We start from the raw sequence: 27,565 nt of genomic DNA, 5'->3' as shown, positions 1-27,565 counted from the left end.
TTGGAACTCCTCATTGTGAAAGCCATTTACTCGTACAGTAATTTCTGGCACAGCATAAACTCTCAGATTAAACAATCCATTGCTACATGTATTCTGAGTCAGTCACAGATATAAACAATCTTCGTTCGCCCAATTGAATATTTCTTCATTTTTAGCTCATCCATGCTGTCAAAATGATGCTAAACAATTCCTTCGAGTGAGTGTCGATTACTTGTTCATGGACAAAGTCAACCTGCAACATAGCTTCCATGACAAACATTTTGGATTCTGGAGTTCACTTGGATCCTCCAATAGAGAACATGTCCGATAATATAATATATGCACTTGATTCTTCATCTCCATTATCAAAAGCAGAGGTGAATCAATCTTTTAAACACCACACACTTGTTCAACCCTTGATTAAGGTGAATCAATCTTTTTTTTCTGGAAGGAAAAGGTATCAAGAAACCTTTTCCCACGTCCATTGGAGCTGGAGAGGCTTCCAAGGTCAACCATCAAAAAAACACCGCATCTGTCTCTGTCATGGAACTGGCATTTTGTGAGATGACATCCCTCCGCTTGCCCCTTCACAAGAGTGGAAAGAGATCACACATCAATAGATTTCCACAGCCTCTTTACTTTATTCCCCACTTTGCTGCACTCTCTCTCTCTCCCTCTCATGTCACTGCCACAAGGCTTCTCTTAGGCATGAGACTGTGATAGTCTCATCAAGCTAGCTGTATCTCTAAAGCCCACCAGCTTCTATATATGTAGAGGCCTGCCTTCTCTTGGAGGCTCAAACACTTTGCGTTGCACCTTGGAAGAAGCAGGTGGAGGTTGAAGAGAGGAGGGAAGACATGGGGGATTCAGGCAAGACTTCGTTGCAGGTCGAGCCCTCGGACGCGCAGGCGACTCGGTTCAAGATGCCGGTGGACTCGGAGCAGAAGGCCACCGAGTTCTGGCTCTTCTCCTTCGCGGCGCCTCACATGCAGGCCTTCCACCTCTCCTGGTTCTCCTTCTTCTGCTGCTTCGTGTCCACCTTCGCGGCCCCGCCCCTTCTGCCGCTGATCCGCGACAACCTCAACCTCACCACCACTGACGTCGGGAACGCCGGCATCGCGTCCGTGTCGGGGGCTGTCTTCGCCCGTCTCGCAATGGGCACCGCCTGTGACCTCGTTGGCCCCCGCCTCGCCTCTGCCTCCCTCATTCTGCTCACCACCCCCGCCGTCTACTGCACGTCCGTCATCAACTCCGCCTCCTCGTACCTCCTCGTCCGCTTCTTCACCGGCTTCTCCCTCGCCTCCTTCGTCTCCACCCAGTTCTGGATGAGCTCCATGTTCTCCCCTCCCAAGGTGGGCGTCGCCAACGGGATCGCCGGTGGCTGGGGCAACCTCGGCGGGGGCGCCACCCAGCTCATCATGCCCCTCGTCTACGAGCTCATCCACCACATTGGCAGCACCAGGTTCACCGCTTGGCGCATCGCCTTCTTCATCCCGGGCCTAATGCAGACGCTCTCGGCGATCGCCGTCTTGGCCCTGGGCCAGGACCTGCCCAACGGCAACTACCGGAAGCTGGAGAAGGCCGGCGACAAGCACAAGGACAGCTTCGGCAAGGTGTTCTACCACGCCGTCACCAACTACAGGGCGTGGATCCTGGCGTTGACCTACGGGTACTGCTTCGGGGTGGAGCTGACCATCGACAACATCGTCGCCGAGTACTTCTACGACAAGTTCAACGTCAACCTCCGGACCGCTGGGATGATCGCCGCCAGCTTCGGGCTGGCCAACATCGTCTCGCGGCCAGGCGGCGGCTTCCTCTCGGACTGGATCTCGACGCGATACGGAATGCGAGGGAGGCTGTGGAGCCTGTGGGTGGTGCAGAGCATCGGCGGAGTCCTGTGCATCGTACTGGGCCTCATGCACAGCCTCAGCGCCGCCATTGCCGTCATGCTCCTATTCTCCTTCTTCGTTCAAGCCGCATGCGGGTTTACCTTCGGTGTCGTTCCCTTCGTCTCCAGAAGGTATACACACACGCACACCCCTATCCACCTCTTCATCATCCACTATATCCACATCTGCTCACCAATCGCTCGATGTTATGCAGGTCGCTGGGACTGATATCAGGGATGACGGGCGGGGGCGGAAACGTGGGGGCCGTCATCACGCAGCTAATCTTCTTCACGGGCAGTCGATACTCCAAGGAAACAGGGATCACTCTCATGGGCGTCATGATCCTCTGCTGCACGCTTCCCATATCGCTCATCTACTTCCCGCAGTGGGGCGGGATGTTCTGCGGCCCGAGAGCAGACGCCACGGCCGAGGACTACTACGCAGCCGAATGGAGCGACGAAGAGAGGGAGAAAGGGTACCACTCGCCGAGCGTGAAGTTTGCAGAGAACAGCGTCAGGGAAGGAGGCAGAAGACGGCGCCCGTCGCCCACCGTTCCTGTGGAAGCAAGCCCTACCCATGTTTGAGTTAACGTGTGGTGTTAAAGGACTTGTGGTTGAAGAGTTTGTACTCCGTTTGTATGTGCATGAAAGCCTGCAGCCACTTCTGTAATAAGCTTGTATATGTTAGGCATTTATAAGTGCCACTTTGTAATGCATATTTAATGTTTTGGTTTGGTCTAAATAATCTAATCAATACAAAGTTCCATCCACTGTTTCTAATCTGATTAGATTCTAAGACTTTGTTATTGCCGGTTAGACTAACCGATATCTTTTATACTTATTAGATGAGATTTTGAATCTTTAAATCTTAATTTTTTTTATAAAATCAAAGTTCTAAGTCGATGTCTTACGGGTTCATTACATATTACCCATATTACCTCTCTGTTGTTAGCTATTCTTGGTATTTCGATCATTACTTTAAAATATTACATTAACATCCCTTAATTATCCTCACAAGATATTATCTGTATCATCACATGCATAAATGATGCTTAAAAAAAATAAAAAGATAATTTTGTTATCCTTACCGTCTAAAAGATATTAATTTCTAATCCTAAAGCTTCCCTATCCTCCCTCTAGCTTTGTCCTCCCAAACAATTTACCCAACGGTAGTGTTAATGATGATCCTCATCTCCTACATCGTCTCATTTTTCTTGCTTTGCTATTCTCCTAAACAACCTACCCAATAACGACATCGATGACGATCCTCATCTCCTGCACCGTCTCATTTCTCCAACTTCACTAGCCTAACCAACGTCTCAAGCTTCGTGCAAGGTCGATGACTCTTTATTGATCATTGTGTTCTAAAGGAGATCCGAGTGTCGCCTCCGACCTCTATGAAGCCTAAGGACAAGAGCAACGATTACAAAGACAAGGAAAAGAATGACCCAATCAAATAGCAAAGTTGAAGGGGCAAATAGTATGAATCAAGAAAAATGAGACGATGTAGGAGATAAAGATCACCACTAACGACACTATTAGGTAAGCCATCCAGGAGGATGATGAAGCTTTCACATAAGTTATCATTCTATAAAATTAATATCTCTTCGACCATGGGATAACAAAATTATATTTTTTTTATCTCTTTTTAACACTATTTTTATATGTGACAACACATAACACATGTGATATTTTTCGTCAAAAAAATCGACTAAGGATAACTAACTACAGAGAATATAATATGTAATTAACTCATATCTGATGTTATTATACACAAGAATAACATCATCCACCAAATATAAAAATCCTGATAACCACATGCTAGAATATTAGAGTCACTCTACAAAGGGATGAACAAAGCAAATTCAGTAGAATTTGAAATCAGATTGGAAAATTTATAATACCTTGGATTGATTAGCAGTTCAGTTAGGATCAACAACTGTACAGTCATACTGCACACAGTAAATGGTGAAAACATGACCTGATATGATTACACTGAATCTGACTTGCTGATAACTAGGATTGTGAACATGACCTAAAATCCGATATTGCGTTCCATTCGACTGTACTACAAATACTTCTACAACAGAACTCACATTGTTAACCATTGACTGCCTATGTTAACATGTGAAGATTACCTTACAAGAACCATCCAACATATCACCTGATGGGATTGCCTTTTCCATGCCTGACATAACTTTTCTTTTGTCGGAAAACGGATATCCAGAAATGCTAAGCTATGACACAGTGGAGCTTCTGGCCTTGCTATGGACAAAAATGACTCCATGAATAGTCTTGATAGGCTCATTGATTGGCATTAAGGTGATCAATCATAAATGTTTGAGTCAATGATCTATAATTTTTCTATCTTGACGTCTTCCATCAACTTGAGGTCACTCAATAATTTTTCATACACTTCTTGAACCTCTAGAAGCTCAGTTTTTAGTTTCTTTGCCTGCCAAATAAGTTATAAAAAAATTAAGATAAGATAAACAGAAACGACCATTGCATTAATCTATAAAAATCATGATCCTAGGCTATGTAATGCAACGTATCTTTTTAGGACATGTAGCTTGCAAATATTAAATTTAAGTACATAAAAGTTAGAACCAATCAGTAGCTTGCAAATATCGATCGATAGTTCTTAAAATGCAAAGATGCTATGAGCTCGAGCAAATATTATGAAGCATTAAAGCAAGACCTTTTGCATAAGCTCTTTCTCCATCTCCTCGTATTCCAAGCACCTGAAAAGAAGAAGCAAATGAGTAAAGTACTAGGACTTTACAGAAGAAGTTTTAGCAGAATGCAAGTCACAATTATAGAAGGTTGACAACGCCAAGTAATAAACATATAACTTACTGTTCACATAGCTTTTTATTTTCTAGCATCAATTTTGGTATCTCAACCATTGGCTTTTTTCCAGAACCAGAGTCTTGCTGTACAAGAGAATTAATAATTTTTCAGGAAACTGGTGAAATGTTCATGCACATGCAAAACAGAGATGATGGTGGTTAATGTTACAAATTGGATATAGAGCCAAATTAAAATTTACATGAAAATCGGTTCTAATCTTCATTGCAATGTGATTTAAATTTTCAAATTTACATTCTGTTAATTTGGATGGTCATGGATAGTTTAGCTTTTTAATATTTTACATCAGGGATAGTGCAAGAAACAGCAACTTCATGATTAAATAATCTAAAATCACTGGTCAGATCAACTTGCAGGCATGGACATGGTACAAGAAACAGTCAAGGAGAATGGGAAATTTGAAATTTTATTTTCCATACAATTGCAGTAGCATAAAAGAAACCATGTACCAGGGTTGCATTCACGTCCAGTTTGTGTGGAATTTAGGCTAGATAGAATCTGGAAATTGGGTCAAGTCCATACCTAGTCAATTTTATGTTTTGGGTTAAGTTCACCAAGTAAATATGTTTTTCTGTTATTTAGAATTGTCATCTAAAGTTTGCTTCTATATCATCTAATTCAATAGTCAATACAATAAGAAAAAAAAGTAATTTAAATAGTTATACATGGTTAAGTTTCCAAAAATTAGGAGTCTTAGATAGGTCTGGATTCTTGCATCCATGAAAATGCAGTCTCTGAGGAAGGGGATAACTGCAGGCAATGCTTCAACTTCATGTTTGCTAAAGAGATCATTCAGCCAATTCATAGTTTGAAGAGCAAAAGCCCTACGCCATAATCAAAATTAATCTTGAAAAGAATTATGATAGACCATCCTGGAAGACTATCACTGACGTTGTGGAACTTGTGAACCTTCCTACATAATTTTGCAGTGGATTGTTGCTTGTGTCTCTTCCCAGACATTTGCTTTTTGTGTCGATGATATATATTTTTATTATTTCTCTGCTCACAATAGGGATTCGGCAAGAGAGCCCTATCTCTCCTTATCCATATATTTTGGTGGCTCAACCATTACTAGTTTCCTTTACCATGCTGTTGATGAGGGACAGCTTAGATCTTTATGTATTAAGAATAATATTAAGCTCACTCGAGCTAATAGAAAATTTTGTCATGCAATGTCTTCAAATCAAAGGTTTAACATTCAACAGTAGAAATCTTTTTCCCTAGGTATGTCAATAAGCAAACTAATAGTGCTATCATTGATCTCGTCAATATCTAGGAAAGAGTCTTCCAGTTTAAGTATCTGGGGGCCATGGTCACCTGTTGTAAGATCCCTATGAATGTCCATGATGGAATCCTAGACAAATTCAGGATCGACTATCTTTGAGGCAAGGGTCTTATATATCTCAAATAGGCTAGGATCTAAGTAGTCCTTAATAATTATATTCTTTACTCAGTTTCATTGCAATCTCTCAGTATTAATTAGACGCCTGATACTACTATTAACAAACTTCATTAGAAAATTTCTGTGGTGGAAGAACCAAGGTTATTCTAGTCAGCATTCGGTTTCTTGTGATATGGCAGTTGTTCCTACAACTGGAGGGGCCGAGGGGGTCTTTGCGATCACAATTTGCATGTTACTAAGTGCTTGTATGCAAAAAGAATGAATCTTTAAATGGTTGGAACAGGTACAAATCCAAGTAGTTCCTTTTGAGGTTAACAAAATGGACATTTCGTAGTAACCTAGTGATAACACTTGAATTTGAAAACTGGACCCTTAAGATGCTGCTACCTCTAGATCCGCCTACATGGACATTCTGGCGATGCAAACAGAAGATTATATAATATTCACCATCCTATTTAATGCATAGTGTATATTCCATGAAAAAATGCTGTACTGCTGCATCACTATCCGGACATTTTACAGCAAAAGGAATAATACCTTTTTCTCATTAATGCTTCCAAATCCAACTGATTTATATAAAGCCTGCACTTCTGATGTTCCTGTTTCAGCAACTTGACTTTCATGTCTTCCTTTTACTGGCAATCATGGTTTTGCCATCATGAAAAGGAAAAGGTTAATAAAATAAAAATAATTTACATGATTTGGAAGATGAGCAGAATAACTTACTGCTCTGTAAGCAGGAATCATTTTTCATGGAGCACCTTGCTCTGAAGTTTGTTACGGCCACAGCAGGTATAACTTGGTTGTTTGACGAAATATCAGGAGTTGGTGTTGCTTTCATAATAGCTGACATAGAACAGTTGTTTTTGACCTTCTGTAGCAAGTTGGATGTCCTCAACTCAGGCATCTGGCAAAGAGCAGTAGCTGAACTGACTGCCGTAGGCTGCTTCTTGTTATTATAACCAACCAAATGACAATGAAGGTCCCTACAAACACAAATTATTGATCCATTCAATTCCCTTTTAATAGAGATTCAAGGTAATACATGTGCATGTTTTGCAGACAAAAATTTAGAAAGCTGTAATAGTTATTCAAGAGGATCACAATGAAATGGACTACAAAAAAACTAGAAAGCATTGATGACCTGAAGCTCTCCGAAACTTTTCAATTCCTTTTTAAAAATAAACACTTAACAGGAAACTTGCATCTTTTGTCCAACAAGAACATGCTCCTTTTGGATGAATTAAAATCAAATTTTACTTATGTTTACTCTATGATTTTTCTAGATCCAAAATTTCCCCATCAGTTCTTTAACAATTTAGTGTCAAACTTTGCTCCTGATCAATTTATGACAAGGAAGTTGCAAGGAAGAAAAACGAGAATTGCCCCTCCAAGATGATCAAAGCCAACAAATGCTGACTGTAACTGTCTCTAATACCTTCAAATTTGCAGCAAAACAAAGCATGTTCATTACAGCAAGCAAACAGAAAGCATTCTTGAATAAGCACAAAGGTATAAAAATATCTGATTTTTGTCAGGAAAAAGGACTCAGAAGCAAAAGAATAACATATTAATCAAATCATTTCCAGAATTCTAAATCATCATTTAGAAAGCTTTTGGTATGCTCGGTACATCAAGATAAAAGAAATGTAAAACAGAAAGTAACAGTCAAGTTGGGAAGAGATTGTGGATTGGTAGTGATGAATTGTCTTCCAAAAGGAAGACTGAAATTAAATCTGTTCTCATGTTTGCAAAATCTTCTCCAGATAAATCAACAGCTACAGCATAACTTGGCCAAGACAAAATACTATCAGAACCTTTATATCGACCTCTCCTCCCTGTGTTGAATAACATGCATCAAGAGAAAAATAAAGCAACGACGGGTTCATTGTATCCACCTGGTTGGTATTCCTCGCGATTATCCATTCTTGAAAGTTGAAACACCAAAATACAACACCCTAACATCCCAAATTGTGCAAGAAAGAATGATTCGCATTCATGATCTGTACAGAAATGCATCAGGTCCAATCCTGAACCCTCTATTTCAGAGATAATCACATGGACTTGGCTGAATTTGGCCATAACAGATCCATTAGAATCTAAAAATGTTCAACTAGATATCAAACAATCAAGCCGATTGTAGTTAGTTTAATAAGTCTTTTAAAGGAACTGCTATCTAGCCACTCGGTAACGTTCAATCTCTGATACAAGGTTCGTAATTTCATATCGTACCGACGTATTGAGCTTTGCTCGATATAGCGCGGTACGAGCATACTGAACGGTATATATATATATATATATATAAAGGCGTACGTTGCCTAGGCGACGTCACCTCCTTTTTTTCTCATCGTGTCAAACGAGGAGAAGAACGCGGTCTTCTCTTCATCTACGGCATTCGACGAAGATGTCTTTGGCCGCAGGCATCTCCGGCCTTCGACAAAAAAGTCAAGCCACCACCTCTCCATTACCTCCTGGATCGGGATTATCGAGGAAGGTTGCCGTCGGATCGGGAAGCGTCGAGGCTCTCCCAATTCTCTCTCTTCTCCCTTGACGTTTTTTCTTCCATCGCCACAGCCAGGCTGATACCGCCCAGTAGCGGGCTGCGATGGTTGAAATCGACCATTATCAACCTATTTCGTGCGGTAACAATCGAATATCGACTATTACGCCTGATACAACCCTGTATCGGACAATACAGGACTAGATCAACGGTACCGCCCAGTAGTGGGCGGTCCGTGTACCGTTCTACTAGCGGACCGGTATGTACCGCCCGGTACGAGCGGTATCATTCGAAATTAAAATCCTTACTCTGATATTAATATTTTTGGCTAATGTTGTATATTGCTCTTTTTCGCAGCGATTATTTTGTAAACCTTATCTTTTCACTAGCTCTCGAGATAAACAAATAGCCAACAGAAAAATCTACAAATCTATTTATAACTAATCCAATATTATAGGTTGCCATAGTCAACACGGTATTAGTATCATCTTGTTCATCATTCTATTTTTCTTCAATCGCTCCTCTACTCTCAGAAATAATCTTCACATATATCATGATTGGCATGGTATTATTGTTGTCATCTTTCTTTATTGGTCCCTCTAGAAATGCAGCTTATCTCCTTCAAGCAATTCTAAATGTCTGTTTTAATCCTTCTTATCTCCTTCTTAGAATGCAATAGAACAAATACAAATACCCAATATTATAATTATACTAGAAAATCTTTAAACAATTATGGATTAAATCATTAGAAGACAAATAAAGAAAATCACTAGGCATGTTCGAATGGCCACTTAAGTATATGATGCAAAAGTTTAGAGGGGACAGGATCCTAGTAAACAAATGAAATAATTCAGAAAGAAGTGAAGGAACATGTATAGACTTCACAACTTGGAGAAAGCACATGATGGGATCACCACAACAATTTCCACTGAGCAACTACAGGAGTTAAATTGAAAGTCTAAATTATGCAGGATAGATATCATAGGACAATAACAGATGTACTTATAGTAGGAAAAAGGTCATTTTTTGGCCTTGAAAAAGAAATCTTATTGATAAAATATTTAACCTTTCATTTTAGCTCAAGGGGCTAAAAAAGACATGCTACTCTCCTCTAGTTATACTATGTGAAAAAACATCTGATCCCCTGGCCAACTAAAGGGAAAAGCTAGTAGATCCAGATATTATATAAAATCACATATGGTCAGACTGTTAATCAAAACAAACATGCTGAAATTCAAATGAGTGTCAAGTCAATGAGTTGAGCTGGGAAGAAACGGGTACAATGAGATTATTAACATTTACACTAATCAAGAATAAATAATTACTCTCTAATGAAGACTATACAGTGATTTAAAAAGCGCTAGGCGTCAAAAGGCGCCAAGGTGCAAAAACGCCCAAGGCTTTAAGCGCTCGCCCAAACGAAACGAGACGCTAAAATATAAAAATATATATATATAATTAATAAATATAATTATTTAAATAAAAATATGATATTAAATTAAAAAATCTTACAGAATCACAATATCACATTAACAAAAAATCTCAAAATTCAAAACAATAACAATAATTTCAAATAAATAAAAATTAGTAGTATTAAAATCAAAATAATATATTATTAATCTAATAAATAAAAAAATATTGTTACTAGTATACAATTAATAGTATACTGTTAATATACTGTTAACAGTGCCACAGTAAAAGGAAGAAATATTTAAAACCGCTCGATAACAGTGATACAGTGCTTTAACGGTCAAATTGATTGTTGATGCCCTTTCTCATAGTATTTAAACCCCTTCTTCTCTCTTATTTCACTCCATTATATTTTAATACTCTCTTAAATTATCTCAAACTCTTTTTTTCTCATATTTGTGCTTTCCTAAACTCTACAAAACAACGATTTGTGAATTGAATCAAGGCTAATTTGGGAAGATTAAGAGGAAGAACTTTCTAATCAAGAGGTATGTTTACATAAGAACAATTCGTAATGGACTGAAATACGAACCTTGCACAAGATATTCTTCAAAGCCCGAAAAAGATATGTGATACTATTATTACCTAATTTACATTGATTTTGCTAAACTTATGCTATTACTATATTTATTTCTAAGTTAAAAACCCTATCCTAACTTTTTTTTTCAGGTATTTTCGAAGGGTTTTACACCTAAATTAGGTGTACCGCTCGATACGCCCTGACGTACCGCTCGGTACGCCTTAGCGTACCGCTCGATACACAGTACCTTACCGTATCGAGCCAACCTCAAAACACCGGTATGGTACGGTATTGCATACCTTATCTCAAAATTCAAAACAATAACAATAATTTTAAATAAATAAAAATTAGTAGTATTAAAATCAACATAATATATTATTAATATAATAAATAAAAAAATATTGTTACTAGTATACAGTTAACGGTATACTGTTAATATATTGTTAACAGTATACAATCAAGTCGATGTGAGTAGAGAGAGTAAGAATAACAGTAGCGACAATGGCAGCGAGAGTGGGACTGACGATAGTGGCAAGCAGCGACAGCAGCGGTAGTGGCAGCGGCAACTATAGCGGTGGCAGCGAGCAACAATGTAAGAGTAAGACTGAAGCTGCTGATTGAGAGAAGCAGCAACAGGAGCGGGAGCGAGAACAGCGATAGTGACAATGGCAGCAGCGACGACGAGCAGCGACAGCAATGGCAAGTAGCGACAGAGGCAGTGGCAGCGGAGAGCAACGACAACGAAGATAGACAATGATAGCGGAGAGAGGCAACGGCAGTAGAGAGGAAATGACAATGATAGAATCGCGAGCAGGTTAGGGTTGGGGAAGTCGCGAGAGGGATGTTGAGAGGCTAATATCGATGCTTTAGTTGGTTCAATCGAACCAACTGAAACACCGAAGACCGAACCAAACGTAAAACACTGGTTCGGTTGCCTGGTTTAAACCCAGGCGCTCGTCCGAAGCGCCCGACGCCTGGGCTCGGGTGAGCGCCTAGGCGGCACCTCTTTGAAGCAAGGCGCCTGGACATGAAGCGAGGCGCTCGAGCCTCACCTCGTCCGAGCGCCTAGGCGAGCGCCCGAGCGCCTATCGAAATCACTAAGACTATATATGCTCAGATTTGCCAACATGTGGAAATCAGTCAATTTTAACAAGACAATGATGAAAATATGTATTTCGGCATTTACCTTTAATATATAAAGCACATGCATAAAATCATTTTAATACATGATGATATGCAATAATACATGATAAAACATAGTGGCGACAAAATACAGCCCACCGAACTTTGTCCTTGCAGAATAAGACTTACCAATACTCATATGTCATCTCTTTCAAACGGTTCTCAAGTTTTTGGTAAAGAACAGATTTCTCAAAATCCTGCTTATCATGAGTAGGTTTTATGAAATTCGCCTCAAGTACACCTGACAATATCGTCAAACACTGAAATAAAAGTTGAGATTACAGTGATTTCTAGCAGGAAATCTCCAGCCTGACAAAACAATTTAGAAAAATGACACAGAAGAACAGTGCATTAGTGCTTACCAACAACCCCTTTACCTTTACCATATGAATTGTTAGCAACTTTCCAGAAGGGCTGCAAAATATATTGAATGAATATTAATTACATATAACATTTGGATGACCTAAAAGTTTCACAAAACGAAGGATTTATTTTAAAACACAATATGAAACAATGAACGAAAATGCAACAAAACAAGCAAAGAATAAGGGCTTCATCAGAAATGTGGCTGTGCCTCTGCTTCAAAACAACACAGAACTTACACCTTGCCTAACGCAGCTACTCTCTTCATTTAAGGGCATATCAAACCAACCAGCTTATAACAGGAAGATCAATCGATTGTTTAAAAAAAGTTCAAACCTATTTACAATGACAAAAAAAGAAAAGAAGCAAAACAACTAAATAGAGATATAAATTATTCTCAATCACCACGTTCTTCATAAGATCTTGTATATCATCTCCTCTGCATCATTTATGCTTCCTGTTGGTTCATGATTTGATCTTGAACTACTTCTAATCCTTCAAATTCCTTTATCTCTACGTCTTTAGCTTTTGGAATGACTCATTATTTCACCGAAAATGCTCCCTCCTACCATATCTCCTTTGACAGTATTTGATGTAGCAACATGTTTTGAAATAGTTCGTTCTGGATAATCATTCTTGTCCTTACATCATAAATGGACTTCACAATCTAAAGATTGATTTCAGCTTTATCATTCTGTTGATTAACATCCATCAAACTTTCCAAGTTAATCATGGGAATAACCTCAATCAACTCAAGAAGCTCATTTTTCTGAACTCTGTGTGAGCACAAGTGATTGGAAACCCATGGCAATTTCCACATGTCATGAATCAGTGTCAAAAAATTTTGAACAGCCCTTGATCAGGATAGATATGAAGACTTCATGATGAATTTGCTAGAGATATGGCTCATCAGTGATGTTTGAGCCATTTAATGATATTATATGCAAGGTTCAAAAACTGGAAAAACCATCTGATATACGTTGGTCCGTATGCTGATTCTGTGTCGAACCAGGACCAATATTTACTGCTCAGTTTGAGCCACTCTAGATGGTCTTTGAAACCAAGGTTTTACTTACCGAATCGTACCGCCCGGTACGGGCGGTACGTACCGGTCCGAGAGGCGACCGGTACGCGGACCGCCCCCTACCGGGCGGTACACGCAAAAAATATCCCGTATCGGCCGTTACGGGTAATATCGGGCGGTAACGGTCGAAATTTCGACCGTTACCGCCCGGTACCATTCGGTAACGGGCGGTAACGCAGCGCCTTTTCGGCGACGTCGCCTTTTTCGGCGACGTCGCCGAGGCGACACGACGTCGCCTTTTTCGGAGACGTCGCCGAGGCGACACGACGTCGCCTTTTTCGGCGACGTCGCTATATATATATATATATATATATATATATATATATATATATATATATATATATATATATATATAATTTAAATAAACGTCGCCTCGGCGATGTCGCCCCGTGTGGGGAAGGAAAAAGCGACGTCGCCGAGGCGATGCGACGTCGGCCAATAAAATATATATATATATAATATATATATATATACATATATCACTCGGTATATCGCTCGGTATACCGAGCGGTATACCGTTCCGTACCGTACCGAGAGATCGTCGAAACTCCGGTACGGTACGAAATTTCAAACCTTGTTTGAAACCATGATTGGTATAGGTATATCTATGACAAGGGATTATTATATAGAATATGACAAGGTAAATTATGAGAAATTAAAAGAAACAAAGCCTGTAGTTACTTGTACAATGGAGACAACAAGAGTCTTACCAATATAAGACGATTCTTGTGGTAGACATTGAACCCATGAATATTAACATTCGGAGCACCTTCTAAAAATCCAATGGTGGTTACTATAGCAGCCTGAAACAAGAAAAAGTTCATTTAAGATTGGCATTTATGCAAAATCAAGTATGCTAACAGTTCCTATTGAGGATAAATAGCCAACTCTAAGTTCTGTTACCACTAACAATTATATAGAGAAAGTATGTGATTATAATATCCATGTTGAAAAAAAAATGTCGCTATGTCATCAAAGCTTTAGAACTTTTTTGTCGGAGTATTGAAAAACACACATTCAAGAATAATATAGGGAAAACATCATTGTGAATAGTTATTTTTAGCAACAAGGTTGTTGAAACAGACAGGAAAATCACTTCTAGAACTCTATTTGATAAACATATTAGCTCCAAGCTTGTGTAGAGACACTATTGGATATGGAAGTTCCTTACTCAATAATTGAATCAGTGATCCCACAGGTACTATTCACCAAATGAAAATTGCACTAGTTCTCCTTTCTAGGACTAAGAAATCAATCTATGCTTAAAGTGACCTACTAGCTCAGATGGGTCTGCTAATACAACTGAGAGGAGCACTTCAGTAAAATTATAAAGAAAAAAAGGCAACAAAGTCATTAAAACAACGAGAGTCGTATAAGAAGAGAAAAAAAACCTCCAACAGCAAAACAAACGTATAATTGCCCACAGGCTTCATCTTGTTGCCTTATCTTATTTGTCCATATATGATCTACGGATTTTGACTCAGATATATCGAAATTTCTGTTATGAAATCTAATCATTTTAAGTTTCAGACAGTCACCACATTGTAAGCAGCATTTGAATACATGCACGTACAGTATAAAAGATTAGTATATGTTTAGAGTTCATATATAACAATAGGAATTAAGTTCAAACGAAAGATACGATTAAGGAAACTCCAGCAGAAGACCATATAATGCCAACTGTTTGGGGTCAACTACATGGATCAAAACCTGAACGGAACTCTATTGAGGGCAATATCACTAGTAAAGTTTTTAATTTCACACGGTCAAGTACAGGTCAAGGGTAAATATCTGACCACCGACCAGGACGCCAAACCATATATAGATGTGCATACATATACATGTATACATATATAAATATATATATACATACATATATATATATACATACACACATACATATATACATATATACACACACACGCACACACAACCATGAGCTAGGACTCCTTGTGAGAGGAGTCGCAAGTCTATCTCACACAATCAAGTACAGGTCAAGGGTAAATGTCTGACCACCAACCAAGATGCCAACCTCTTAGAACCAAGTCGTCTGATACATACATACATACATGCATACATATATATGTATGTATGTATGTATGTATGTATGTATGTATGTATGTATATATATGTTTACGTGTATAAATATAAATATAAATATACATATATATATAATATAAAACCCCACGCTAGGACTCCTTGTGAGGAGACGCAAGTCTTCATTGCCTATAGCCGCTTGCATGCCAACTGCCCAAAAACAATCAATTTCCACTAAAGCAAAAGCACCAAGAGGGGAAAGAAACCATTGTTACTTATCGCTAGGATATCAATCGAATTTACTCAAAAAACAAAAGCCACTTTCATAACCTAAAATAAATCATAAGGTAACTCCCTTCCTATCAGCATCATACATGAGGCCAAATGAATGGCAAAGTTAGCAGTCTGACAAGTTCAAAGACAATATACTCGTTTTTGGACATATAATAGTTCAAACAATCACCACAATCAATCCCTCTCTCTCTACATTTCTCATGCAAAAGATGCATAATAGTGATGGCATTGCCCCTCTCAACCTCTCAAAAGACAGTCAAACTAACCATTATGCCAAGACCCAATCGGCACAGCACAAAAATAATTACTAAACTATGGCAAATGAATGAGGAAACAAGGAACAAAATCTCCTTTATAATTATTCAGCTAAGATGGTCATTAAAGAAAGAGAAAATGGTGGAAGTACAAAATACTTGAGGACAAAAGGAACTGTAGCATAAATAGCTATCAGGTGTTTAGATATCTAATTTAAATGAATTACCACTTCAAAGAAGAAATTAAATATATATTAACATTCAAAAAGATATTAAGTTGCTTACTTGGTGTCTAAAATCCATATTATAAACCAAGCATTAGAAAAGATCAATGTGTACTATATAGATCCAACAAATCCAGGACAAACCTCTGTTATTCCACCAACTTGCGGCCTGTACAAGATGCATTCGCGATACATTAGGTCATTAGCCACATGGTGGGGCTCAACAACTTCTCCACGTAATATTATTCGAAAATTTTCTGGCATGTGAAGATATAATATGGATATGTATGCCTGCATCATTTTGGAAAAGAAGCAACAGTAAAATATCAAAATTGCTACTGAAAATCATAAACTGCTAGTCACCGAAACATACTCTAAGAGAATAGTGTAGCTTATTTGCAACATGTTTGTTTTCGATGCTATTCTTCTGCATTTGTCTTCGTCCTCCATTGATCATAATATCCTGCAGAGTGCAGACGGTCCCATAGAACAGATTAAATGAGAGTGACATACAGGAAGAGCTCATTAACAAAATCACCAATTATTGCACAACTAGCAACTGAAATTTGATTACTGTTGCAAAAATCTTGCTTCATTCCCACTGTACCCTCCAGCAAGGTTTTTAATCTTGCTGACACCAACTGCTAAGGCCAGTTGTTTGGAATGACACATGTTGTCATGCATGTAATGTACCAGCAAACTGGAAACAGTAGCACAGAAAAGAAAAAAGATATGCATGGTCAATGTGGGAAGAGGGGCACATCTAAAGCATCTACAATACGCCATGCCATAATCCTCGCTTCTGCCATCTCCTTTTTTATGGTATCTTTCTCTGGCAGTCAGATGCACCAGAAAGAAGTTACAAAATGTTCCTGCAGCTCGCACGACCTTGATCAAGGCTTACAACTAAACATAGCATAGTTTGATAAGGAAGTGGAATTAGAAGAGTGATAAATGGTCCAGATCTCAGCAACATCCAATCTGATTAATCATATATGAATAAAGTTTAAGATCCTAAAAATTCCAATTCTATATCCAAACTGATTGACAGTGGTTCATTGAATTGAACATGGATCAGAACTGCTCCAACTGAATATTAACTCAATTTTCTGTCTATATGCTTTGTGATGCATGTGACTGCCGTTCTTGTTGTTGTTGATATTATGTTCTGCAGCTCCACCATTGCATCTTAATCTAGTAATATAGACCTCAACATAACTCGGTGGCAGGAAAATATCCATGTGGCTAACAACCCAAATAGTTGGGACCTTACAGCTTTGTTGCAGGTTTTCATGTTTTGTACTTTCAAACCAAATTTCTCATGTCATTTTTGCATCCTCCTCCATGAGCATGACCAGTAACACATCATGAGGCAGCAGTGACACTAACATTAGCAACTCAAGATACAACAGCCCCACCTATACATGGCAATGGCCATAGGCAATATGGCAGCATATTCATATCTGTATGGACAGACTTTTTTCATCGAAACAACAATTATTATTTTGGTGTCCCTTAAGTTGAAACAATTCTTAGTATCATTCTCTAAATTTCTTGTATCCATATGACCTAACACCAGTTATAGCAAGCCATTAAAATTTCTTGTGATGCTTCTTTCTTCTTCTTGCTTCTCCCTCCTATTTTCCCAATGGTTCCCAACTTCACGTAGAGACCAGAGTAGATTCTCACATAAAGGAAGTCAAATCTGACACCTAACTGATCCAGAAACTGGTCAAGATTTTAGAGATCCATTGATAATCAGATCGGGTTGGACCACTATAAGCAGAAGATAGGTCAGATAAGAGTCAACCCTGATCCAATCCATATCCAAATTCTTTACAAGCCTAAGTAGACTGATTTTGCCCATTTACAACCAAACTAAACCCAGTTCATTTCTGCTAATGATTTCACTTGTTTCAATTGACATCCATCTTTGTCCATATTGGTTTATTGTCAGTACAGTTAAAAACACAACAAAAAGACTTGCCTCAGTGTACGTTCTGCAAGCAACATAGGTTGTAGAATGGAGAATAACAACGAAAGAAAGTCCATACCACTTTTTATTCTTTTATAATTCAACCAGTAAATGAGCCAATAGATAAATTATATCGACTTTAAATGCCAGAAGTCACAGGTACCAACATAAAAAGGTTCTCGCCTTCCTCAAGTCAATGATGGGTTCAACAAAGAGATTCAGGCATCAGGAAGGGTGAATAAGAGGAAGCTTTGATAGTTGACAACAACAGTTGGAAGGACGCTTTAAGTTAGATTTTTGTTTAAGCTTCATTTTCTTCCTATCATTCACATTTCATTTTCTTTTGTCCCTCAACAGCACACGAATGTCAACATGGCAGCATCTCATACCATGCCAACCACTAACAGCAAAATTCTTGACTGTAAGATTTTACAAATTAAAAAACTCCATCAAACAAAAATGAAATGTTTGTAAAAAAAAAAAAAGAAAGCATTTTAGAAACATTATGATGTCAGAAAAGAAATTGCAAGCAAACAAGCATTAGAATAGAATCTTTAATCGTCTAGAGTAGTGCTATACTATGAAGCAATAAATCTTTGGTAAGATGCAATAGAAATAGATAAACTAATTAAAATTTACATTTTAGAAATAATAGTGATATTCAGTTCTAGAAAATAATAGCAATGCAACCAAAAAATGAAAAATGTCATGCAAACCTTTGCATCTGATTGGAAATCGATCTCCGTATCCCCATCATCATTCAACCATAAGTTGAATACAATAACTTTTGTTCCATGGTGCCCTAGGTCATTAAACTGTTCACTAGTTAGAAGTCAACTAAACCAAAAGAAAAAAACAAAATAACAAATTTCTACAAACACTTATATGAAGTTCTATATTAAATTTCCCAACAATTGCCACAACAAAAACAATTAAATTCACATTCCTTCATGGAGAAACAAATTCCAAGGCAATCAAAGCCATACAAAAGGGTAATAGGACAATAATGTTAAAGGTTTATGTATATTCTAAATTAAGAAAATATTATGAAGTAGGAGTTAGAAAAACATGGAATAACTATCATATAATTTGCTGACACACCAAGACAACAAGTAAATATATTAAATAATTAAAATTTAACAAGAAATGGACAGTATCAACAGGGAAACTGACAGAATGATGATTAGTGGCAATTAAAAAAGAACACAAAAAGATAAAATAGTTCAGCAGATATCATTAATAATTTATTTTAAACATCTTAGTTTCATGCTTTGACACATTGACACTGCATCTTTTATCATATATATGCCACTAGCGCCAGTGTTATGTCATAATGACGATAATTCAAATCAGGGTTTTGAATACCGGTCCGTACTAGCATACCGAGCTCTACTCAGTATGGTACGTATCGGCATATACCATCGGTACACCAAGACGTACCGACAATACATCCTAAAACCTTAAAAATACCTCCACCTACCACGCCAGAGCATACCGACCGATACGCCTCGGTAACGATCAAAATCCAGGACAGTACCGATCGGTATGCCTCGATACCGGTCAAAACACTAGTACCGCCCGGTAGAGGACATTCCACGTACCAGTATCCTCTCGAATCGGTACATACCGCCCATATCGGGCGATACACATCGAAATTGAGAACCCTGATTCAAATGCAAAATATCAACAACTGTTGTCAATTTACTCCATCAAATTTTATTATCTAAATTCACCAAGGATGCTAATGCCTGTAATAGTGTGCATAGTGCCTTTCAAAACCGTGTAGGGCAGCAACAACATTGTATGTGACAAATATACCACAATTTTATTAGTGCCTGAAAGGGATAGAATGATAGCTCACTAAGGCTGTAATTCCATTATAATCACATTTCGAAAATGAATTAACATGTACGAATGTGATTCCAAATTACACACCACAATAATCATGGGAAGGAGAAGTAATCCCTTTTTTAAGAAAGCAGTCTAATATATGGATAGGAAATCATAAAGTTTATAACAAAAACAAGAATAATACTTTTAAGTTTAAGCCAGTTTCTATGCAGGGTTTATAGAATGGAAACATCTAAAAATACTAATTTATAAATACCAACAAAAAAACAAAGCAAATAGCTGGACTTTTATCATTACATGTCCTGGTGATTCAATCATTTTCTTTTGAGTAATTTAACTACCTGTTGATGCCTCTTGATAAAATCCATTGCATGTCTCTTTAGCCACAATCAAATGCTTAATATTCTTTTAACAAAATTCATGAAATATCAAAGAACATATAATGACTTGTAAGAGTAGCACTACTGTGCTTCTCCATGCTGATTGTTGTGAACTTTTTCACATGAGAAATCAAACACTAATATATTGGCAACATTTTTTTGCAGCTTACTTGATTTAACAATTCAGCTTCTGTAGTGAAAGGAGACCACTGCAGGATTGTTGACAAATTAGAAGAAAACTGTTTCTGATTGTGGCGATATAATCTCTTGAATGAATTGGTAGGTGGATCAAATTCATAATCAACCTATGCAAAACAAAAAAAATCAAATACACATCAAACAAACTAGTTAATGGAAATAACTGAAACTTAAAGCAAAGGCATGTTTATGTAAAAAAATTAAGTCCATAAAGCCAAAAAAATATATTTAAAAAAGAATTGAACTTACTGTTGGCACAATAATATCATCACAACCTGTTTCCTTGAGAAAAGTATAAGAAAGAAACCCAACACTTTGGGTAAATATCCTGGAAGAACAGAAAATCATTGGTCTCTTGAGGTAAAAGATAAATAAACAAATTGCATTGTAACCATGAATTTGTAGTTTCCTAAACGTGTTCGTCAAGTGTACATGGTCTGAAGTCTGCACCATGGTTTACATTTCACTCAGATGTGCCAGTGTGCCTGTGCCTGTGCCTGTGCTTGTATGCCGGCATGTACCAGACCCATACCGATCCAACCGGGGACAGCCATGGGTCGGGTACCTGACACGTCAAACCATGGCTTGCACATCTGCAGCACATCAAGACAAAACCTAGTTTATTTGTAAGACATCAATTATTAGGTTGAAGTTATATATTAACCAAGATTTGAGGTTAAAGAGTAAGTTAATATAACATAAAGCATAAGCTTAAGAAAGATCAGCATCATAATTATACGACAAGATTTTTCAGCTGAAAGGCAAATATATAGTTAAAGTTCTTTCTTTCAAATATATCAATAAGAAAAACAAGTTTCTGCTACAAATATACATTGATCCAATTGATGCAATCCCTAACAAGTCCAAAAGCAACTGTTTCTAGTCTAAATTTTTTTTTTTTTTTCATTTGCACACCCTCACTTCACTACTACATCTTTCTGGTATGATGTTTCCAAACTGCAGATTGCAAACAAGATATTAGATGCATATCTCTACATAAATCAACTTGCTTTTTTCTCACTGGCAAGGTGCTCTTCAATCTCTGTTTCTTGTCGAGATAATTAAACAAGTTGTCAATTCTACAGGTCTTTTTCCTTGATCATATATTTTAGTTCTGAGTTTTACTTATAACTAAATGTTCTTTTTACATGCAAAATACAGTTGTATTCTTCATGCATAATCTTATTAATCCTAAGCCCATAGATTCAAAATTCATTCTTGTGTTCCATGCATGTGTGCTTGTGTGTCAGATTTAATCTATAAATTAAAATAAGAAAAATAATACATAGGTGAAAAACATGTAATGTTTGAGTATTTATTTCTAACTTGATGGGTAAAGTAAAAAAGATACAGTCCAACTAGAAGGCGAAAAAGAACTTTTACCAGAAACAAATATTCAGGGATTTCACAAGACCTATCCTTAAAGGCAGACAGATAAAGAAGTTATGCACTATAAAACAACTCTAACATATAGCTAGTAGCGAGAAGAACCAATAAAATCTTATGGCACTAATTTGTTCAAATATTAGCACAGCAACATCACAGCAATCATTTCCAATATGCAGACTCTGATTTTAAAAGTCAGCAACACAAGTATAATGCTGAAAGAAAATAGATTATCAGTAAGAAATAAAGCCGGAAATATTGACCTTTCCTTCTTGAAACGGCTAAACACAATCACGTCTGCCCCAAGACGCATGGTACTCGTCTTGAAACCATTTCCATCTAGGATAGAACTCAGGAATCAATATAAAGCATACAACGAATAAGCAATCCAGAAACTGAATTATGAAGGGTCCATACACTGTCCGATCGATGACCCTGACTGTTTTTCCGAAAATCCAAAGCTCATGCACCGACGAAGAGATTCTGGACCCATTCCTCCTCCATCATCTAATTCATATACATGCATTTTAATGTTCATTATGAACTTGAAAGAACTGTCAATATATAAATGCACATATTTGAATGAGCGGCAGAAACAATTTAAATTACCCTGAATCAGCAAAGCAAGACTTCTATCACGTGGATTTGTAAATTTTTCTACGGTGACAAATGTTGCTCCATTTTTGACCTATTACATATGAGAAGTCAACTGTTAGTAGGAACTAATAGTTTGTTTAAAGAGATCAACTGTTGATAACAATATAACACAGCACCAAAATTTATACTATTATGTAGTACTACCTACCTCATCAACTGCATTATCAAGCAATTCTGCTATGGCTGCAGTAAAATAAATTTCAAAAGGATATCACTACAAATCAGTCAACAACTTTTGTAAGAAACAAAACAATGAGGAAAGCCGGTAATATGTGAAATTGCATACCACCAAAAGCCCACTTATGCGAAGTTGCATTTGAATGGAGGAACTTAGGATGGATACGTAAACGGTTCCTTCCAGCTGTGCGAGAACAGATGAAAATTGATCAATTATCAATTATGACCCATGCTAAATGACTAAATATAACCACATTGCATAAGAAGCTTGTTAGAAAAAGGAAACTATAGAAGCCTTTACTAAATGCCTCGGAGAACCCAAGTTTAACATAATCATACGATCCATCACCAAGATGCCACAAAGTTCATAGCTTTATTAATTAGGGCACTACTGATCCTTTAGATCATTATTAAAAAGGGAAGTATACTTTCCTCAAATAAAAATTAAATAATTACATTTTTTTATATTAGTTGATACAATTTTATCATGTAACTATTATATTATCATGTTGTTACCAGAAAACAAGTTGAAGCAATTAATTTTCAGGGTTTCCAAATGAAGTCCATTAGGCATCAAATTCTTATGCACTTTAAGCATCCGAAAGAAGAAAATAAGATACTTTTACTAAAAGAAATAATTTCATGTTTTGTAACCAATGTCATAACAATAGTTTTCATTGACCAAAAGACAAGCATACTTGCTCAGTTCTATTTTTTCACAAGCTAAAGAACATATCTCTTCCAAAGAAAGACAAGAAATAAGAGGGTAATTCAACTTGGACAACAGTGAGCACAAATCAAACTGAGGACATTTCTTCTTAGACATGTCAAATTAGCTCTCATATGACACTTTTGTGGCACACCAATATGTCAAATAATTATTCATGATGATTCCTTCCTGATCATGTTAAGACATGGCTCTCAAAAACAGAACACATGTTAGCTTTTCAACATAAAGTTGATTCTTGAAAAGGTCTCCTCCTCCATGCATACGATCTGTGAACAATTTGTGTCTCTACATGTTCAGCATGCTTTTATATTTTCTTAAAACAAAAATGATCTATCAGCTTATATAATTAATACCAATCCTTGATACAGAAATAGAATCATAAACATCAAAATAATAGGTAAAATAATACTTTCGGATATTGGTGAAATAGCTTGTCCAACTTCATAGTCGCCGGATTTCCAGAACTGCCAACAAAGACGAACACGAGGAGAGGGTGAGGCAAATTTAGGGACAATCCCATTAGTAGATGAACTCCCTTGATCTGTTATGCTGGAACCACTGTTCGGACTTCTGCTTTCCTCAAGTTCTTGCTTGATGGTACAATCTTTGTAATATGCCTGATCATTTGCAGCAGAATAGCCTTCTTTATCTTGATGAACACATAAAGACAGTATAGGTTTAACATCTTTCACATCTGCCTCTTCAGATTCTTCATCGCTGCATAAGTCGATGAAGTTTGAACAATTCATCCCAATGACTGTGATTGCAAGACACATCAAATGAACCTCTAAAGTCAAGAACAGCTAACAGAACAATTTATTTCCATCCAATCAAAGGTACATGAAAAAACTAATGAAAGGACACGTTTGGAATCCAAAAAGAAATGAGAGTGCAGCAACATATGTAAGAAAAACCAGATTTTTCATGGATACATGCTTAGTATGGAATGGAACAATCTAATGACATCAAAAACTAAACAAAGTGATCAAGATACAAGATCAAGTATTGGCTTCAATTTCTGCACTTGCTCAGTCATAAATTACATCACCCATTTTGTTTATAGGTAAACAACAAGAACAAAGCATCTTGGAGTAAGCACTAACTGTTATATAGTAACTATGTAAGGATTAATCAACATAAAGATGAACTAATCATCATGCACAAATTTCAGGAAGCACATCATAAAAATTTTGACATAATGTTAATATCAAGGGTTGTCATGCAGACCTTACAAGGCATACCAGTTTGTAGTTTGCAAAGATGATGCACCCACACACAATCAGTTCTTATACTACGTCAAGAGTCTGCTAAATACACCTATATCAATGTGATTCGCTTGTATTAGCACAAGGCATGTTGTGTAATACCAACCTGCACATATTGGTCCATCAAGAACCAGTGCAATACCATTGTTGCACTACCAATTGAGAGCTGTAACATAAGTATGACGAATATGGCATTAAGTGACCCAAGTGACACAAAGGATATGATGAGATGAGGAAAAAAATCAACAGCATAGGAATCATTTGGATTTTCTTAAAACTACAAACAGCGATGAGACTGCTTATTACAGTTTTATCAAAATATTGTTGTTACTTGTTATGGCAAAAAGAAAGGAGAGTAAGAGAGAGGTATGAAGAGGAGGCAAAAAGAGAGAAAAGATAAGAACCAAAGAAGAGACGAGTGATAGGACCAGGCAACCATTAAAAAATATTGTCAACCACCATGAACTAGATAAAAATTGAGAGAACTATATTGTGACCCTTCTTTTAATAGATAGACTTCCCAAATCCATCACCTAACAAATCAAGAACCCTACACAATCTAAAACTATCAAAATCAGTACACCGGTACGAACCAGTAAGACAAACCATAAATAAAACTAAGACAAAAGCTTCTTCCTCTTTTCTTGCTCCACTGCCTCCTCTTCTTCCTTCCTTTCCTCCTTCCTCTTCCTCCCTCATCTTCCTCCTCTTCCTCCACCACCACCTCTTCATTCATCTTCTCCTTCTTCTTCTTCCACTTTAAGCCTTCAAAGAGTACCAGTGTACCATATGCCAGTACACCAGTACTAATCGGTACATACCAGTCCAGCAAAGGACCAGTATAGTACCATAGGACAAGATTGGAATCCTTGGGCTCGACAAGCTTCTAAGCAGACTACTACTTCTAAACCCTTTAGGAATCTCAAAACTAGTTTAGGTAATAACCAAGTACTACTCGTTGAACTCTTTCCCAAACTCAATATTATCTCTATTCTCTAATAATCCAAACTAATTCCAATATGGCCAACAAGAATATAATTACAAAGTTCATACAAAAAAAAAGTGCAGTGCAAGTGAATTATGTTCCATAGCTGTCAAGGCCATCATCACCACAAGAGAATTTGGACTCAATAAGGCCCTATAGATTTGAGAAAAAATCGATGACTAGCTATCCACATGAAGATTAAACCTCCAGAGTATGGGCATTCCATAAGTAGCATAAAGTATTGCTGCATAAATAATCTAAACCTAGTGAAAAGTTCAGAAGAAAAAGAAGAAACTATATGGTTATAGTTACAAAATTCCCTACATTTAGGAGAATTAATCCGAAAAAAACAACAAACTTTTACGTAGGGAGCAAATAGTCATCTCAAAGACACAAAGATCCAATGATCCAATAATAAAACATCAAAATATTTTCAGGAATTGTGCTATAAAGTGAAATGTATAAAGCAGAAAAAAGGGCTGACTAGTATAAACGTCAAATGGAAAGGAGAAAAAATAAAATGAACAGAAGAAAGTTGCTCCATGGAAGGGAGAAGGGAAAGGGGACAATTGGCTTTCTACAAGACAAAAAAGGAAGAACAAGCTAACTCCTTTCCAGACTCCACAGATTGAACTACGTTTCAGTGATCAAATAGCTGCAGAGCCCTAATTTATTTACCACACGCACTAATAACATCCCGTTAAGAGAAGAAAGGGGAAGTTCAAAGACTTCTACAAGAGCAGTCTTTCTGCATCAGCTGAAATACATTTTGCCGACTTCATTACCGAAGAGCGAGAAAATTACCTTCTTGCCGGATTCGGCTTGAATTGGAGATTCCAGTAACAAGTCAGAAAATAGAAAAAAATCAAGATAATCCAAATAAAGGGGGGGACATAGAACAATGGAGAACTGATTCGCTTCGAAGGCGAAAAAGAATTCTTTCCTTTTGCAACTCCACAAATAGAGGCAAAAAAGACAGAACCCTAACCCAAATTTCTCCCATACGTCGCGACAATGCCCGTTCGAGATGAAAAAGAGGGCGGAGAAGCCAAGATCACGGCCTTGGCAAGGACTGCAGGTGAGCATTATTCGACTGAGAGCGAGAGGAATACCTGCCGGTTGGACTTGGCTTGAATCGGGAATTGCCCTTTCCGTGAGAAGCGGGCAGAGGAGAGAGGCGAGAGCGAAAAAGACCCTTTCCTTGGCGGTCGAAAGCTTTAACATTCGCGTCTAGCAAATCCACCGTTGGATCTCTTAGGCAGCCATCTCATCCACCATCCACTTCACAGAATGCGTCTCACCCGAATCCCTCCCTCCAAAGTGTAGCTTGCAACAACAACAAACAGAAAAAAAACTGCTGGTAGGAAAAAAAAAAGATTCGTTTATGGAGAAGAAAAAGAAAAAGAATTGCACAAGTTTTTTTTATTCAAAGCATTTTGTATTTCCCGAATTTGGCTTTTCACACAAAGGCATTCACACATTTTTGTTTCTTGTAATGTTCATGAGGATCTTATGAAAATTTAATGGAAATAATTGTTATTCAAACGTGGCCTTTATCATGATTTAGAAACCAAATGATTACATAATCTTTAATTTCTTTATTTCTTATAATTCATAACACCTGACAAGCACCACTTAAAAAATATATATATTAATTATTGCCCGACACGAGCGATACACATCTGATATCGAACCTATACCGACTATTTTATTTATTTTGATATCGAACACATACAACAAAATTGAGAATATCAACAAGTATGATATAAACTACTGTTAGTATTGTCTTAATATGCAACAAGAACTCACATTTCATTGGTAACAGTAGGAAGCTGAGTGGTAAAACACTTCAAGCTTACAGGAACAGCAATGATTTGTGATCTAGTGGTAGTA

At 37.5% G+C, this 27,565-nt stretch overlaps 2 protein-coding genes across 5 annotated transcripts; one reads left to right on the top strand and one right to left on the bottom strand.

Moving 5' to 3' along the window:
* Positions 1-210: 210 nt before the first annotated feature.
* LOC135636297 (high-affinity nitrate transporter 2.3-like) lies at positions 211-2,631 on the top strand. The gene is made up of 2 exons (XM_065147952.1): positions 211-1,999; positions 2,083-2,631. Exons 1-2 carry the CDS (start codon positions 837-839, stop codon positions 2,450-2,452), a joined length of 1,533 nt encoding a protein of 510 aa, XP_065004024.1. The 5' UTR covers positions 211-836; the 3' UTR covers positions 2,453-2,631.
* Positions 2,632-3,753: 1,122 nt separating this feature from the next.
* Positions 3,754-26,924, bottom strand: LOC135585752 (protein MICRORCHIDIA 6-like). Of its 4 annotated transcripts, none has more exons than XM_065149952.1 (20): positions 26,785-26,924; positions 23,832-24,179; positions 22,802-22,876; positions 22,664-22,698; positions 22,468-22,546; positions 22,276-22,365; positions 22,122-22,197; positions 20,722-20,800; positions 20,445-20,579; positions 18,760-18,858; positions 16,442-16,531; positions 16,213-16,359; positions 13,970-14,062; positions 12,175-12,226; positions 11,942-12,053; positions 6,867-7,126; positions 6,678-6,775; positions 4,727-4,803; positions 4,569-4,611; positions 3,754-4,322 (listed from the first exon to the last, which is right to left on the bottom strand). In XM_065149952.1, exons 1-20 carry the CDS (start codon positions 26,894-26,896, stop codon positions 4,221-4,223), a joined length of 2,202 nt encoding a protein of 733 aa, XP_065006024.1. In that variant the 5' UTR covers positions 26,897-26,924; the 3' UTR covers positions 3,754-4,220. The 4 variants fall into 4 exon arrangements, with proteins under 4 accessions (XP_065006024.1, XP_065006023.1, XP_065006025.1 ...); XM_065149951.1 differs by having other exon boundaries at positions 23,832-24,139; positions 26,661-26,911; XM_065149953.1 differs by having other exon boundaries at positions 26,477-26,802.
* Positions 26,925-27,565: the final 641 nt, after the last annotated feature.

Source organism: Musa acuminata, chromosome BXJ3-4 (assembly GCF_036884655.1).
Source record: "Musa acuminata AAA Group cultivar baxijiao chromosome BXJ3-4, Cavendish_Baxijiao_AAA, whole genome shotgun sequence".
Taxonomy (NCBI): domain Eukaryota; kingdom Viridiplantae; phylum Streptophyta; class Magnoliopsida; order Zingiberales; family Musaceae; genus Musa; species Musa acuminata.
This window is presented reverse-complemented; position numbering and strand designations above follow the sequence as displayed.

Coding starts and splice junctions, on each gene's coding strand:
- LOC135636297 (XM_065147952.1), top strand. CDS start 837: ATGGGGGATTCAGGCAAGACTTCGTTGCAGGTCGAGCCCTCGGACGCG. Junction 2,000..2,082: donor GTTCCCTTCGTCTCCAGAAG/GTATACACACAC, acceptor GATGTTATGCAG/GTCGCTGGGACTGATATCAG.
- LOC135585752 (XM_065149951.1), bottom strand. CDS start 26,896: ATGTTAAAGCTTTCGACCGCCAAGGAAAGGGTCTTTTTCGCTCTCGCC. Junction 18,859..20,444: donor AAGCTGAATTGTTAAATCAA/GTAAGCTGCAAA, acceptor ACTAGTGAACAG/TTTAATGACCTAGGGCACCA. Junction 4,804..6,677: donor GAAGCATTAATGAGAAAAAG/GTATTATTCCTT, acceptor TCTCTTGTACAG/CAAGACTCTGGTTCTGGAAA.